At 56.0% G+C, this 16,084-nt stretch overlaps 1 protein-coding gene across 3 annotated transcripts in view; it reads right to left on the bottom strand.

Moving 5' to 3' along the window:
* TCF7 (transcription factor 7) overlaps positions 1 to 11,050 on the bottom strand; it is a 31,909-nt gene extending 20,859 nt beyond the window's left edge. The window contains exons 1-3 of one of the 3 annotated variants that reach the window (XM_020908071.2): positions 10,747 to 11,050; positions 10,488 to 10,554; positions 9,837 to 9,961 (exon numbers count right to left, since the gene is read on the bottom strand). In XM_020908071.2, the coding sequence (XP_020763730.1) occupies positions 9,837 to 9,961; positions 10,488 to 10,554; positions 10,747 to 10,998 (444 nt within the window). In that variant the 5' untranslated portion in view covers positions 10,999 to 11,050. The remainder of the gene's footprint in view (positions 1 to 9,836; positions 9,962 to 10,487; positions 10,555 to 10,746) is intronic. The other 2 variants (XM_020908070.2, XM_020908067.2) reach the window with 2 other exon arrangements.
* Positions 11,051 to 16,084: the final 5,034 nt, after the last annotated feature.

Genomic DNA, 16,084 nt, shown 5'->3' with positions numbered 1-16,084 from the left:
CTCGCCCTTTTGATCCAAACCACCATCCCTAAAGCCCTATCCCAACATGGTCATCAACCCCTGTGGCCTCTGCAGTCCCAGCTTCATCTGTCCCACACCCTTTGGTCTATGTTCATCCCCCAGCCCCACCCAGGGGGTTGCCCACCACAGCTGGGAGGTTCCTGGGCTGCATACTGCTTCAGAGCCTGCCAACAAGCTCTGGGCTGGCTGCTGCAGCACTCAGGGCTGCCCTGCCTGGACCCCAGCTACAGCCAGCAGAGACCTCATTGCAAAACTCTCCAGAGGCTGCTGCTCAGCGTCCCTGAGGGCCCACCCACCCTCTGCCTGCCTGGCCACCGGGCCAGCCACAGAGCCATCTGATTTGAATGAAACTTAAAACTTAATGACTTTCATGCTGGTTATTTAAAACGCAGTGTAATTTTCTTAAACACCCTATTATTTCCTTTGATAGCTACAAAGCTTCCCCCAATCCCATAAGCATGTTTATTTTTAGGGAAAAGAGTGGTTTTGCAGTTGGTCATAGAGACCAGAGGGAAAGGAGCCCACAGAAAGTAGGGCAAAGAGTCAAGCTTGGCAGCCTGGAGACCCACAGCTGCCCTGCCTTCGTGCTGGGACAGATTCCCCACTGACACCAGGGCTGACATGGGGTCCAGGGCAGGACCCTGCCCTTCTCATACCAGCACACCCACCAGTGGCCCTCCTGTCCACCATCTGACAGCGGCCAGGTCCCCATCCCATGCTTCACCTGCCCGGGGCCCCAGTGTCCCTCCTGTGAGACAGTTCCACTGGCTTCCCACAGACACGCCAGCCACATCCAGGTCTGGGGAAGGGGGCCTGCGGCTACTGACACACCCTGGGCAGCCAACTCCTGGCTCCTCCAGACATTGTGCCCTAGGTAAGGCCTTGAGGCCTGAAGCTTTGACCAGCTGGATGAGATCTGTGCTCAGATAAAGTGGCCTCAGGCAGTGGCTGCCCACATGGGGAGGGTGGGTGGGTGTGGCCCTGCCAGCCGGGGCTCCCTGGCAAGGGGGACAGGCTAGTGGTGGGTGTGCGTGCGGAGGTCAGCTGAGCCCCGCCAATGCGGGGCGTCCTCTGGGAGTGGCTATTTTTAGATCCCAAGCTTTCATGTGGCCGAGTGATGTGCAGTTTACAAAGCATCGGTAATGTGTTTCAGATGGCGGCCCAGCAGACGGGAGGCTGGGCCGGCTGCCAGCAGAGCCAGGTCAGAGTCAGAGTCAGAACACCCCCACTGGACTCCTGTCACCTGTCCCTCCTGCCCTCCGATTCCTCCTTGTCTGATGGGGAGGCTGGGGCGGGAGCAGTTCTTGCAGTGCCCAGCAAAGCCCCGCTGAGGCCCACCAGAGCAGCAGGCCTCCCCCACTAATGCTTATCTGACCCTCGGGGATCCTCATGGCCAGGGCTCCCCACCCCCGTCTACAGAGGGCAACTGAGACCTAGAGAGGCTGACAGGTTGACTTGAGGTCACACAGCCAGGGAGGAGGTGGCCTTGGCTCCTGGCTTCCTTGCTCATCAGAGTCTCCTCCCATCATGGGCAAATTGGGCTCCCTGGGAGGGGGTGATCTGCCCTCCCTGGCCAGGCTGCCCAGACGTGGTGGGCTGGGGCAGCTCTAACCACGTGAACCCCCAGAACCCACAGTTCCCTGGGGCCACATCCTGCCCATCCATGCCTGCAGCCCTAGCCGCACACTCGTCGTTATTTGCAAGCAGACGGTGTGGGGCCCAGACAGCCTCCTGTCCTTGGAAAGAAGAGATGGTTGTTTCAGTGGGAGGGGTAATAGGGTTGGCAAAGCATCTGCTTTCTCTGATCTCCAAGGAGCTCTGGCTGTGGAGTTGGCTGTGACATGAAGGCCGTGTGTCACCATCTCCCTCTGCGCTCTAAAGCCGTATCTGCTGATACAGCCCAGGCAGGCAGGCTCCATGGGTGGGACAGGGTACAAGGCAGCCTCCCCACAAGAGAGGGCCACACTCAGGCCCACCTTGGCCAGGGGCCCTATCCAGTAAGGGACAGTCCCTTTTCCCCCCAGGGAATGGGAGCCCCATGTCCTGCAGGACCCTCTGACCAGGACTAACCCTCCAGGCTGCAGCTCAGAGACTATGTGTGCCAAAGCTGATGAGGGTCACACCTCTTTAAGGGGAGGGAGGTGGCACCCACGTCCAAACCCCAAGCATCACAGGTCTGTCAGCTGAGGCAGCAGACTACCTGAAGGAAGGAGATAGTAATGTCCTGGGTTCTCAGAGACCTTCCACAGACTCCTGGGGACGTGGAGTCCTGCTAGAGACAGAGCTGACGAGGGGGGCTCTCCAAACCCTGGCCAAAGCACCAGTGGCCCCAGCCCCTGCCCTCCGGGGTTCAGTCCCCTCAGGGACAGGAGGCAAGGCCCTGGCCTCATGACCCTGGAGACAGACTGAGAGTCAAATGAAGTAACACGAAACTTCCACCTCTGAGGCACTCCTGCCTGGCATGTGCCAGCTCGCTCGGGTCTCCCCTGCCCAAAGCCCACCCCCTCCCTGGCCCTGCCCGCCTCCTCCAGTCACCCTGTGCCTCCCAGCATCCACCTGCCCGCCTCACCCTCTCCGTCCAAGTCAGACCATCTCCCGTGGGCATCACGCTGCCCTTCATGCTGCCAACTCCCGGGCCGTGGCACCAGCACCACCTGGGCACATGCTGGGCCTTCCATTGCTGGCCCTTCTCCTGCCTCACAGACCCTGGGCTTTGGCGGGCCCTTCCAGTGACCAAGAACATACTCATTTCTGCCTCTCCTCCTCTGCTCCAGCTGTCCCCCCAACCTAGAGCGTTCTCCCACTCCCACCTTCACAGGTTCTGGGCCTGCCAGAACAGTCCCCTGCCAGGAAGTCTTCCTAGCTGCCCCACTGGCTCCTCTCCCTCCTGTGCTTTATCCAACACGGCCGGCACTGAGCCCCCAGGAGAGTCTCTCTGCCTTGCCAGGACTGAGCTCTGGGGTGGGGCAGAGGCAGCCGTCCCCTCTGTGCTGAGCCAAGGCGAAGTGCCCGGGGGGGCTCAGTGAATACCAGTTAGGGGTCTGGACCAGGATTCCAGATACAGCGGGCACCACGTTGTTGACCAGTTGAGGGCCCGAGGGCTGGCCGGGCGGACAGTTGTCCTCTTTGCTGTGCCCCAGGGGAGCCAGCTGAGGGGCTGAGGACAGACAGCGTCAGGGGCTTCAGTCCAGCCCCCTTCAGGGGTACTTACTGCACCTCCTGGCATGGCGTCCTTTACAAAGGCCATTCCCCACAGTGTTAACAACCCCGCCCAGGCTGGCACCGACTGTGTGGCAAGAACTCCACATACATGATCTCATTCCATTCCACAGCAACCCAAGGAGCTAGGAACCTTCACTATCTTTCTTTTTAGCTGAGACAATAAAGCCCAGAAGCGTTAACTTACCCAGAGCCACTCAGCCAAGGAGTGAAAGGTAAGGCGTCTGAGGGTGGATCTTCCCAACTCAGGCCTTCCACCTCCACTCCTCTAAGGGGCCATGGATAAATCCCTTCCCTGACATGACCTACTGTCCCCACCTGCAGAGGAGGGTTCTCACCCCAGGACCCAGGCAGTGTACCACTGGGGGAGGGGGAGCCCTGTGACCTGATAAAACACCTGTTTCCTCCAACGGAGTCTTGTTTGTACACAGCGGCAGGAAGCAGCCAGTCACAAGGTATGAGGGAGTGTGACTGTACGGCTCCGGGACCGCAGCTGCCGGAGGAGGCTCGGGGGGGTGCGACGCCCCCTGCCCCTCCACGCGGCTCTGTGCCCACCCTGCTCCACCCTGACCTCAGCTGTTATGCGACTTGAAACCACTGCCCCCAGAGCTCATTCTCACGACTCAGCTAAACCTCCCTTCATGCGGAGACAGCGGGTGGGGAGTGATCTCAAGAGGACCCAGGAGGGCATGGGCTGCCAACTGCCCGTGAGAGGGGACCACCAAGAGCCCACCCCCCCACTTCAACCCCACTCACATCTAAGTCTCGGGGCGCGTGGGGAGGTGGGCAGAGCTGGTATGGACAGCCCTGTTTGCTGCCTGTGACAGCTGGCTTGGGAAACCCTGTTAGGGCCGGGGGAGGAACACCTGGGTGCTAGCGACCAACACAGGGCTCTCCGTCAGCCCCTCCCTCTGCGCCTGAGCTGGAGGAGCGGATGGGCAGTCCTAAACTGCAGCCGCGGGTGGCAGGGGGGGTAGGTCTGCAGGACGGGCGGGCCTCCTTCAGGGTGCCTTCCTGGGCCTGAAAGGCATCACGGAGGCCCCCCTGAAACAATTTCCACCCTGGGGGTATCCAGGTGGGGGGGCTGCAGATTTTCTAAATACCAACAGCCCTCCAAGTTAGGAAGGAATCCAAGTCAAAATTACTTTTAAGTCTCACTGCCCAGCTCAAACATATAAAATGAACAACAAAAGAGGGGAAACGCCATGTGGGCTGGGCTTGGGCTCTGCCAGGAACCCCCAGTGAACTGGGGCCACAGGGAAGCAAAGCCGTGATTCCTTCCTACCTCTTGAGCCCACAATTCTCACACTGTGTGTCAGGAAAACAATCAAACAGTGAGCATCATTTCCACTGGTAAAGAAGGCAACCTGTGAGAAAACTAGAAGCCACATGAGGGAGAAGTGAATAATAAAATGAGGGAAGACAAGCCATACATGGGCACTGCCTGGGGTGCACCCCCCCACACTGAGGAAGCATTGGAATAAGACCCAGCAGGTTGCACACAGCGGGACCCAGAGAAAAGCTCTGGCAATGGTTCAGAGGCTAACGGCCACCAAGGTCTTTCCCCTTTTTTTCCCTTACAAAATAGCTTCAGCCCTTGACATCACATGTAAAGGGCTTCTGTATGGCTAGGGAAGGGGGGGGGGCGCTCTTTGAGACAAATCTCTAGGGTGGTAGGAGAGGATTCTCAGGACAGAATGAGTGGCTGTGGCTCTCAGCCTGGTCCCAGGATTCACACTTTTCCTCCCAAGAATCCCTGGGTGAGGCAGGCATTGAGGAGGGGCCCATATACCCAAGTCCCTACTCCAGTGTTCAGACCCCAAACTCTGTGGCCCAAAGTAGAGTTACTACCACTGAGCCACCACTGGTCCCAGAGGGGCCAGGACAGCGAAGGAGAAGGGATCAGTTGTGGCCAAATCCTGACCCCCAAGCCCAGGCCGCACTGGCACATTCCCGGACACATCCCCAGTACCCCTGCCTCTGGTCCTCACTCCAGCTCTGGGAGGAGGGCTTGCCACTCCCGTTGTGCAGAGGAGGAAACTAAGGCTCAAAGATTTCTGACACATGGGCTGCCTCTGGCCTGAGCATGGCAATTGCATCATAAACCAATGCCAGCCTCCTTGGCCTGAAACGCTGCTAGGGTGAGCAAGGCAGCTGAGGCCTGGGGCAGGGTGTGATGGAGGGCCCCACCTGGATGGTCAGAGCCGAGTCTCTCTGAAGAGATAACATCTGAATAAGCCCTGGGTGAGGAATGAGAAAGTGGCAGCGAGGCGAAGAGCTGAAGAGAATGCCAAGCTGAAGGAATGAGTGTGAAGGTCTTGAGGTGCAAAGAACTCAGTGCCCTGTTAGGGCACTGGGGGGCTGCTTATTAGGGAGAGAGGAAGAGCATGGAGCAGATGAGGAGGGGCGGTCAGCAGGGGCTGGCCACCTAGGCACTCAGGCTGTGCTGAGTGGCTCAGATTTTACTCCAAGAGCAATGGGAGCCTCTACAGGGTTTAATCCGGCGAGAGATGGGATCTGACTTCTGTTCAGCTCCTTGGGGATCCTGGATTGAGGGTGAGGGTTAGGGTGGGGACCCAGGTCTGTCAGAGGGACTATAGAGGAGGCTGCCCTCCTAGGGGAGGGATGGTGATGGCTTGGGTTTGGGGATGGCAAATTCAGTAGAGAAGTAGAAGATCCGGGATGTCTGGAGGGGAGCCTAGATGCCTGCCAGTCCCTGGTGTCTTTATTTGGCAGACTACTCCTTCAAGGAACTGCTTGGCAGACCCTCTCCCACAGCCCAGGAGGGGCCAGGTGTGCCCAGGACACTGCCAGCAGGCCCTTTTGTGACAGGACTGCTCTGGCCAGGGGTCCAAGTCTATTCATCTGCTAAGCTGGGCACCCTCAGAGAGGCTGCTTCTGGTCCATCTGGTACCCACCCTGGTGCCAAACTCAGTCACCCCAACCAGGGCTGGTGACCAACCATCACTAACCCTCCCCCGCAAGGCCTCACTGCTTGTCTTCTGAAGGGTGTGGAGGGCTGGGTGGGTGCATCTCTGCAGAGCTCCCCAGGACAGGCTGGCCATGCGTCAGCAGCACTTCCTTCCTCTGCTGAAGTCTTGCTCTTACCCTCACCTCCTGCTCCCCCAGGCTCGCTCGCACGATCCTCACTTGGACCTCAGACCTTGGAGTCAGAATGTGAGCCCGATGGCCAGGAACCCAAGCATGAGCCCACTGCTTCAAGTGGGCACCTCCACCTCAGAGGTCTCGGGGCATGCCCAGACACTGGGGTGGCACAGGGAAACAGCCCAAGTCCCTGCAAGAGCCAAAAGGCTCAGCTCAAGTTTTTTTTTTTGGAATTGAGATGTAATTTACATACCCTGAAATTGACCACTTTAAAGTACACAATTCAGTGGCTTTTAATATGCTCACAAGGTTGTACAACCATCCCCACAATCTAATTCCAGAACATATTCATCACCCCCCAAAAAAATTCCATACCCATTAGCAGTCACCCCAAATTCTCTTCTTCCCTGAGCCCCAGCAAACATTCCCCTACTTTCTGTCTCTGGATTCGCCTATTCTGGGCATTTCATCTAAATGGTGAAAGGCTCACCAGCCTTCTGGGCCACAGACACCAAGCGGAGTCCCTGGAAGGGGCCAGAAGAGTGACAAGGCCTCATATACTTTCTGAGATGAGAATTTGTACCAAATTGTCAGTTCTGCACACCCTAGAGTCTGAGTTTCCCTAAGGAGTGATGCCTCGCTCATCCCAGAAATCCCTCAAAGTCTGGCCCAGGACCAGGTCATTGCCCTCCCGACTACAATCCCAGAGTGGAACAAACAAAACAAGCAGTGGGTACAGGTCTAGGTTTGTCTGCAAACCTACATGAGACTCCTGAAAGACATTAGCTGTGAAATTAACCTTGACCTAATTTCTACTTCCAAAAACAGAGTTTGCAAGGAGCCAAGTACCAAAAAAAAGCAAAATCTCCCTCTGCACCCCCCTGGTAATTGCTCCTGACAGGATTCCAGTCTGCCTACTTTGAGGTGTCCAGCGTAGTAGCCACATGGGTGTTCCATCCAGACAAGGGCAGAGAAGGTCCCTGGTATGGGTTTTCCCCACTGTCAGGGAAGGTCAAGCGATCAGCCTTAAGTTCCCCAGCACAACTGTTGACCAGTTGATTCTCTCAGAGAGGGCAAGGAGCAAAAGGGGCCTAGTTCCAAAGCCCACGGGCAGGGTCTGGCAGCGTATCCTCTATCCCCTGAAGATGGCCTCAGGAAAACGCAGCTTTGGGGAAAAAACCTCCAAAGACAATTCTTCCTAAGGACCTCACAAGGGACTCCTAACCCACTGTAAGAGTATCTTTCTTCATTCCAGACACAGGAACCTTGAATCACATGATAAAAGGGTTCCCAAAACACAGGGTCAATTAATTTTGCCTTTTAAAAGCTCACCGTATTTCAAATGTCCACATAACTCTTCGAGTAACACAAACACCTACTACTCTTCTAGCTGTTCCTTTGGAACAGGTTTGCTTAAAGGAGCCCCCCAAATTCACGTACATCTTCCTCACCCGGCGTCTCCCCAGTGCAGGCCCTCCCGTGCCTCTGTCCTTGTCTCCAGCCCCACGGAGCAGCCAATGCCAGGGCACAGAAAGTCAGCTCCAGAGCCTGCCCTCTTCCTGTGAGCCCAGGAGCCAGGCCGTGGGAGGCGACAGCAGGGTGGGGAGGAGGACAAAGGGATTGGCCCCTATAAGAGAGAATGTTACACACAGAAATGCATCTGCTGCAGCTTGAGAACGATCTCAAAGTTTAAAAGATAACTGATCCAGGCCAGGGGAGTGGTGTTGTGCCTGCTCCAGCCCCCGCTCCCCCTGAGTCCTGACTGCTGGAGGCGGCCAGCCATCTGCGACACTCTGACCAGTATAAGCTAAAGGACACCAAATGGTTCCATCACCACACCCTTGTGGAGATCAAGGAACTCCCACCCTGGGCGCTCCCCTACCACTTGCCCAGACTGTAAAAGGAACTCAGAAACACCGCCTTTTCCCTGCACCTCTGTGGGATCACAAGATGCTGGAGGGAACCTGCCTGCAAGGTCTGTTTTGAGCCTTTTGTTCAGTCTTGGTGATCAGCAACTCCAGCCCCAAAAAGAAGCCCCCTGTCAGCAACTCCGCTGCCGGTGTTTAGGCAGTGGTGGATTATGTCCCACCACCTAGCCCCAAGTCTAAGAGTTTACACCTTGTAGAGAGCCCCCAAAGCATTTTTGTTAATAGCAGGCTCATGGAAGGTAGAGGTCTTGGGGGAGAGCTGCTGTGTCAGGTGGCAAGGTCAGAAGGCAAGCAAGCCCCTTCCCCCACAGACTTGGAAGGAAGCAAATACCTCACAGACAGAGCCAGAAAGCGACAGACCACTCAACCAACCAACGTGTTCCTTTACAGATGAAGGAACGGGGTCCAAAGGGCAAGGAGCTTATTTCCAGTCAGCTGTCTACCAGGTTTTCCATCTTGGGTTTCTGGGGAGAAGCCCCAGTCTACTTTCTCACGTCCCACCAGCTTCAGCATGAAACTGCTTTCAGAACCTACGCTCCTCACTCTTGATCTGAAAGAACCTGGCAGTCACTCTCCACCCTCTGAGTGACGGGTGACCCCCCCACCCTAACATATGAGCCTCCCCCTGCTGGCCTGACCTACACGGGGGTCTATGTTTGAACCCAACACCCACCCACCACAGACCCCAAGCCCTTTCATGTACCCTCGAAGCTCTAATCTAACCCCTGACTTGGGCCAGCTGAGCAGAGTCTGGAACACTAATCTGAGTTTTTCGTTAAGCACAGCTTTAGTGCTGCCCCGAAGCACTCAGAAAAGGCTCTTCACACTTTAGGTCACCTTCACCAATGGGCAGAAAAGCACAGTTTGTAATATCATGTAGTCTTCTCAAAGCACTGGGTACTAAAACCAGTTCAATTTGCAAATTGATTAAACAGGCCCCTAACCGACACTACTGATTTGAAACATGAAACACCTTTGCAAGCCGTTCCTGGTGCATTTGAGACCAAGTCAACTTCTTAAAAACCTACTTTCCCCACATTGTGGTCAGGTTCTTTCTCTGGGAAGGCCACATTCATGCCAACAAGGACAGAACGAGTAGGAGATGTTTCTCCCGTACAACCAGAAGACCTGAAGCAGCCCAGCTTTTCTACCCATTCCCCCCAGATTGGGACTTAGTGGAAGGCTAACAGCAAAGCTCAAAACTCCATGCTACCTACACCACCCTAAGGAGGGGTGGGTGGTCTCAGATTAAAAGTTCTTCAAGAAGATGCTACCCTAGCATCACCGAGCTCCAGGACAGAGTCAGCACCTGCTAGTGACCAAGCTGGGAAGACAAAAGCTAACCGCTGGAGGTAAGTGGGGGTGCTTGGGCCTGTCCTCTTTCCTTCAGGAACGATCTCTTTCTGGTTCAGACCCCACTGGGTGTGTATGGGGAAAGGGACAAGAACAGCGTTCTCCTGTATCTATTTTGTTCTAGGTAAAAGTCACTTCTTGCCCATGCCTCACATACCTGATGAAGGAGGTAGCAGGCACAAGGCCGGTTGGGCTGCTGGGGCCACTTACCAGCGGGGGCTGCGGCTGGGGGTGCTGCCCTGCTCCCGAGGGGGGCGGGTAGTGCATGAGCAGATTGAAGGCAGAGTAGACGGTGTCTTTGTACATGCCGCTGGTGCACTCCGGGGCCTTCAGGCCTGGAAAAACCACAGCTGGTCAGAAGCGCCAGCCCAGGGCGGCTGGGGCTGAAGGCTGTCTGCTCGATCAAGAGAAGATCAGAACTGCCAAGGTGTCCCCTTCAAGTTCCTGACTTGAAGGGCTGGGGCGGGGGGGTCCCCGCAGTGCCAAGGTTTGACGACGGACCCAGATTTCGGGCCTCCCTTCCTCGACCCCAACTCTGCCCTCCGGCCAAGGAACCTTGGCCAGAGCGTCCTCCTCAAGACGGGGGATTAGTCAAGTCACCTGGACAGGAGGGGAGGCGGAGATGGCGGGGGTCTGTTTACTCCTATAAAGGTCAGGGCACCGGAAGTGACTCGAGCCTGGCGGCGCCCGGGAAACCCGCCCCCCACCCCCCCACCCCCTCCGCTTTACCGCCTCCCCGAGCTGCCGTGGGGGGCGGGGAGAGACACCCCCTCGGCTCCCTCCCGTACTCGGCAGCCCGGCTCTCCCACCGAGGCCGGGCCTTAGCGGGAGGAGGGGGAGCTGGGCTGGGCAGAAACTCACCGTCTTCCAGAGACTCTGGAAGTTTGTCGGGAAAAAGTCTCTGCGAAGTGTGTTCCCGCCCGAGAGCCTGCGGGGAGATCCAAAGGGGCCTTGAGAGGGCTGGGAAAGCTGGGGGCTCGGGGCCCGGGACGGGAGGGGTCTGAGGGATGGGGACCCCTGAGAGCCGCGGGAGGGAGGGGCGGGGCAGCGCGAGCCGAGCGCCAGGGGCGATGGAGCGAGGCGGCTTAGGGGGAGCAACGGGGCGAGGGCCAGAGCTCACCTCCGCCCCGACCTCGGCCTCGCCGTGGGCACCGGCGCCCGCCCCCGGGACCCCCGCGTCGCCGGCCGCGCCCTCGGACTCATTGACGAGCGACGACTTGAGCTCAGCCAGGTCGCGCTCGGGGCCCGCGGCGCTGTCGCGGCTCTTGTCGTCCTGCTCCTCGCCCTCGTCCTGGAAGGCCAGCAGCTCGTCGGGCGCGCCGAGGTCGTCGCCGCCGCCCGCGCCACCCCCGCCCGAGTCCAGCTGCGGCATGGTGCGCTCAGCCTGCGGGGTCTCGGGGCTCGGGGGTGCGGGGCGCGGAGCCGGCCCGGGAGGCGGCGAGCCCGGAGTCCGGACCTCCGAGCCCGGATCGCGGCGGGCGGAGCGCGGGGTGACTCCGCCTGGGCGGGCTGCGGGCGCGGGGCGCGGGGCGCGGGCGCCGGGTTGAGAGGCTCCGGGAGCTGGCGGGTCAGAACATCAAAGGCGCCGCCGGCGGAGTGCCGGGGGCGGGGCGGGGACGCCGGGGGCGGGCCCGGTCGGGGGGCGGAGCCAAAGCGCCCCGCCCCTCCTCTCCTGGGAGAGGCCGGGACGCGCCCAGTGGGCATAGTCTTAAAGGGCTCGCTCTCCCAGCCCTGGGATGGTGCGTCGGAGGAGCCTGAAAAGCATCACCCTTCTGAAATGCGGGAAATCTAAAGGGGGTTCTTAACCCCGATTCCTCACCTACAACAAGGGATTCCTTTCCTGCACCCAGGTTTCTCCCTCAGCTGTGGAGTGCTCAGGTCCCCTAGGGAGCCAAGGTGTGAACAGTGTCTGTGCCTGGGCTCAGTATAGTATGTCCTGGGCTTGGAACTGGGGTCTTCCTTGAGCTTAAGGGCTCCTCGAGGCTATGATCGAACACCGGGCCGGCAGAGTTAGGATTCCTCAAAACTCCATTCTCTGGGTGCATCTTCCAGCCCTCTGCCAATCCGGGACCTCCTTCCAGGTCGCCCTCACGCAGCGCAAGCACAGGCATTATACACTCTCACACATGTATTGAGTGCCTCTTGTATGAAGGACTCCTACACCGCATAACTGTGACGGGCCTTTCAGCCACGTGGCGGCTCGGAGGTGCGAACGCAGCCAAGAGGGCAAGAAAGAAGTATCTCTCCAGGGCCCATGCCAATCCTCCAGACCCGACTCACCCCCCACAACAACTCGTCCAACTGAGTTCCATGCCCGGAACCTGTGGCCCGGCCCGGGAGGCGAGGCTTTGGGCAGCTCCGTGGGCTGCTGGATTGTGATGAGGGGTTGGTGGTCCCAAGCAACTTAACCAGGAAGTCCCATTCGCGCAGAGTCCATTGACTCCAAGCCTGGCGCAGGCCGTCCCTCGCAAGATCTAGGCTTCAGGGTCTACACGCGGAGAAGCGCCGGAACGTGGAACGTGAGCCAACTTCCTTCCGAACTACCAGGCCCCCTGGGTCATGTCCATGCGGGCCTCCTCAGCATGCTTGACTTCAGCTCAGACACTGTATCTAGGCAAGAAACAGGCCCTTTAGAATCGCGGTGCAGTAAACCGCAGACCAGGCAGATTTCCGTGCTGGATTCAGTGTTGACCTTCCCACGTCTCCCGAAAGCAACTGGTGCAGAGGGTATTTAGGAGGAGAGAGCGTCTTGGACGCTTGTCCGGTTCAGAGTCCCACAGGACTCCTGCAGCGGCGCAAAGCCTGGCCGGAAGAGGGCCGAGCCGCCCCTGCGGGTCCAGGGCCAGCCGGGCTGGCTGCGGATCAAAGAGCCGCCCTTCTCTGCGTTCAGATCCTATCTGCACCCGCCCAGCGGGTCGCCTCGGCCCCCCACTTCGGGGCTGGAGTGCCCATTTTTCCTCCCTTCCTGGTGCTGCGGGTGGGGTGGGGGCTGGGGGCTTTTGGGCACTAGTACTCCGTTTGTGATGGAGATGTGTGAAGACCCTGCCTATTAGTTTTCCCCAGACTCCTTTTTTGGGTGTGAGCTGTCTCATCCCCGAGAGAGGGAGAGAGACAGAGAGAGAGAGAGAGAGAGAGAGAGAGAGAGAGAGAGAAAGTGTGTGTGTGTGTGTGTGTGTGTGTGTGTGTGAGAGAGAGAGAGAGAGAGAGAGAGAGAGAGTGTGTGTGTGTGTTAGGGGGCGGGGGTTGTTTCAGCCTAACTCAGCCCAGTTGGGAGGGAAGAAGGTACTGGAGGAGGGGATCGAAGCTTCCGCCACCTCCTCTGCCCCTGAGGTTGCTGGGTCTGGCCTTTGACTGAGCCTCCTCTGGAGAGTGAATGGGAATATAAATCCGCCTAACCCAAAAGCTTTGGAGGTCTTCCTCTGTTTTCCGGCGGCCCCAGTTTAGCAGGAGCCTACTCTGGCACAAAGGCCCGCAAACCCGGTGGACATAGGCCGGGGGGGGTTGAAGATTTCTCCATGGAGAAGGGAGAGAAGTCAGGGCAACAGTGAAGTGGCTGGTTTGTTTTTCCCAATAAGGCTAAATTTTTTTTCAGCTTAAAGTATTAGCCTTTAGTCAGAGCTTATGAGCTTTCTGTTCTATTGGTGTGAAAACAACCTTTCTTTACTAAAATGATGGTAAGAATTGATTTTTAACATATTTTTATTTACCAGAAAAAAAATTTGACCACTCTCTATTCCCTCTCCCACCCCAAATTTCTTTAGACATTTTATGGGGCTGTGAAATCCCACCGTCTGGGAACTGCTGTCCTATGGGGTGATGGCCCCAACTCTTGCTCTGCTGGATGGAACAAGGGACGGGGTAGGTGAGTAGGGAGAACAAGGTGTGAGATGGGGTAGGGTAGGGGGAGAGAGAGACTGATTCTCAGACTTCCACAGCCACACTGGAATCAGCCTGAAGGTGTACTGAGGGAGCTTCTATCCTGTACCTAACCCTGGACTCAGGCTGTGGGGAAGGGAGGGGCCAAGGAGGGGACCTGCCCTCCAGGAGGCATTGACTGCTAGAGAAGCTGAGAAATTACTAGAGCTGAGTTTGTTACTTCATTAATCTATACAGATAATGGGCAGAAGGAGCTCAGATACGGGGAGATCAATGTGGCTGGACTGGTCAGGCTTTCTTCCTGAAGGAGATGGACACACTTCATCTGGGCCTGGAAAGCTCTGTAAGGCTTAGGGAAAGAGAGAGAAAAAGATATTCAGGCTTGTCCCCATAAGACAGATCCACCTGTGCAGCAGCCCCTTGTCTGGTCAGCACTGATTCCAGCGTCATCATCCACACAGAGATGTCATAGTACTGACTGATTACTATGTGCCAGGCATCAGGTCAAGAGCTTCACACACATTATCTCATTTAATCACCATACCAATTCTATAACATAGGGACAGTTATCTGCATTTATGGATGAGGAAACTTAGCCTCAGAGAGGTTAAGTAAGTTATCCCAGGTCTCACAGCTTAGAAGTAAGAATATTAGTATTCTGAACCCTGGCAATCTAACTTCTGAGCGCCCCTAACTACCACATTCTAGTGTTTCATTATGACTTCTAAAATTCCAGAGTGTGTCCTTATCTGCTTTGTGATCTTTGAAGACAAATTGGGATGAATGAGCTGTCACTGGGGACTTCCCCAGTGGCTAAGACTCTACGCTCCCAATGTGGGGGCCTGGGTTTGATCCCTGATTAGGAAGCTAGATCCCACATGCTACAAGTAAGGGTTTGCATGTCTCAGCTAAATATTGAAGATTTTGTGCTACAACTGACTTGGCACAGCCAAATAAATTAAAAAAAAAAAACTGTCATTAATAGAATCTCAGCTTTCTGGGTGGCTCATGTTGCATACAGGGGCCACCCAGAGGATTGGGGAAACTTCCTGACTGGTCTGTATAGAGTAGCTCAAGCCATTTGCTGGCTGAAAGGGCCCAACCAATCTCATCTCCCTTGAGTCAGATGGACTTTGGCATGTACCATCTCTCCCATGGATATACCATCTCTCATCCCACTCTAGACACCTGCTCTGGGCACTGACTCAGATCCCAAACAGAGATAGTAGACTCTGGGGTGTTTCTATGGAGTGGTGAATAGAATCTGTGGCTGCTCCCCTGAAGGTGACCAGGGAGTTTGGGGACCAAGGCCAGCTGCAGGGAGGCCCCAGAATCTTCTGGGTTCATGCAGCCCAGGATTTTAATGAGGCTTCATCTTCATGCTAATGAACCTGGTGGACTGTGCTGTCATCAGAATCTGAATGCAGGACAAAGTCAGAGGTCTTAAGAGTTGAGGGATGGAACAAAAGAGCTCTGGGTTTGGGTTTATACAAACCTGGTTTCTATCCCTGCCCTGTCATTTGTTAGCTGGGGAACCCCAGACAAATCACGGACCCTCTCTGAGCCTCAGCTTCCTCATGGGTAAAATGGGTAAAATGGGTATCACCCTAAGCCTGCCTTGCTCTGTGAGGTTGAGATGACTCATGTTTCCTAGGAAAGAGCTTAGCATGACACCCAGCACATTCCAAGCGCTCTAATAAATGGGTGCTCTTGAGCTAGATATTTTTCGGAAGTTGTTAGGCTAATTGGCTCTTCATGTAACGTCATGTAAATCATCTAAATGTTCTCATGGTCTGAGCCCACTTAATCACAACTATAAGGCTGAAAATATACATTTCCTTTCCTTTTCTTTCAAGTTCCTTTAACATGAAAGGATCACATGAACTCTCTGACCTTTTCTAACAGGGAGACCCTTGAGATGTGGCGTTTCCAGAAAAAAGCTCAAAGGAGCCCCAGATGGATTTGGTAAATTACAACGAGGAGAGGTTCAGAGTGGGTCTCTTCCTGCCCGCCAGCCGCCTGGCATCCTGTTAGGGCTTGCTGAACACTGCCTGAAGGCTGGGCTGCTGGCTCCAGGCAGGATCTCTTCCTGTGAGGCTTTCTTTCTCAGGGCAAAGCCTGGTCACACGTCCTAGAGGCAGACTGTGGTTTGTTACTAGAAACACAGTTTGCTCTCTGAAAACTCTGTGTAGTTTCACTGCATGTCTGTGCATGTATGTCTGTGTGTGTACATGTGGGAGGTTGTGGCCTGCAGAATGGTAAAGACACACCGTTGCTGGAGGCAACAGCTCTGGCAGCTGCCTTTAAAATAAAGCAAGAGGGGACTTCCCTGGCGATCCAGTGGCTAAGACTCCTCTTTCCCAATGCAGGGGCTCTGGGTTCAATTTCCTGATCAAGGAACTAGATCTGGCCTGCCACAACTAAAAGATGCTGTGTGCCGCAACTAAGACCTGGTACAGCAAAATAAAAAAATAAAAATAAGTAAATGTTTAGAAAATAATAATAAAATGAAGCAAGAGGGTCTGTTTTATAATCTTCTGTGTGTTCTCCCCTAGACTGCTCCCCTCATGAATGGAATAACC

The sequence above is a fragment of the Odocoileus virginianus genome, chromosome 3 (assembly GCF_023699985.2).
Source record: "Odocoileus virginianus isolate 20LAN1187 ecotype Illinois chromosome 3, Ovbor_1.2, whole genome shotgun sequence".
Classification (NCBI taxonomy): domain Eukaryota; kingdom Metazoa; phylum Chordata; class Mammalia; order Artiodactyla; family Cervidae; genus Odocoileus; species Odocoileus virginianus.
Note: the sequence above shows the minus strand (reverse complement) of the source record. Positions and strands in the feature narration are given on the sequence as shown.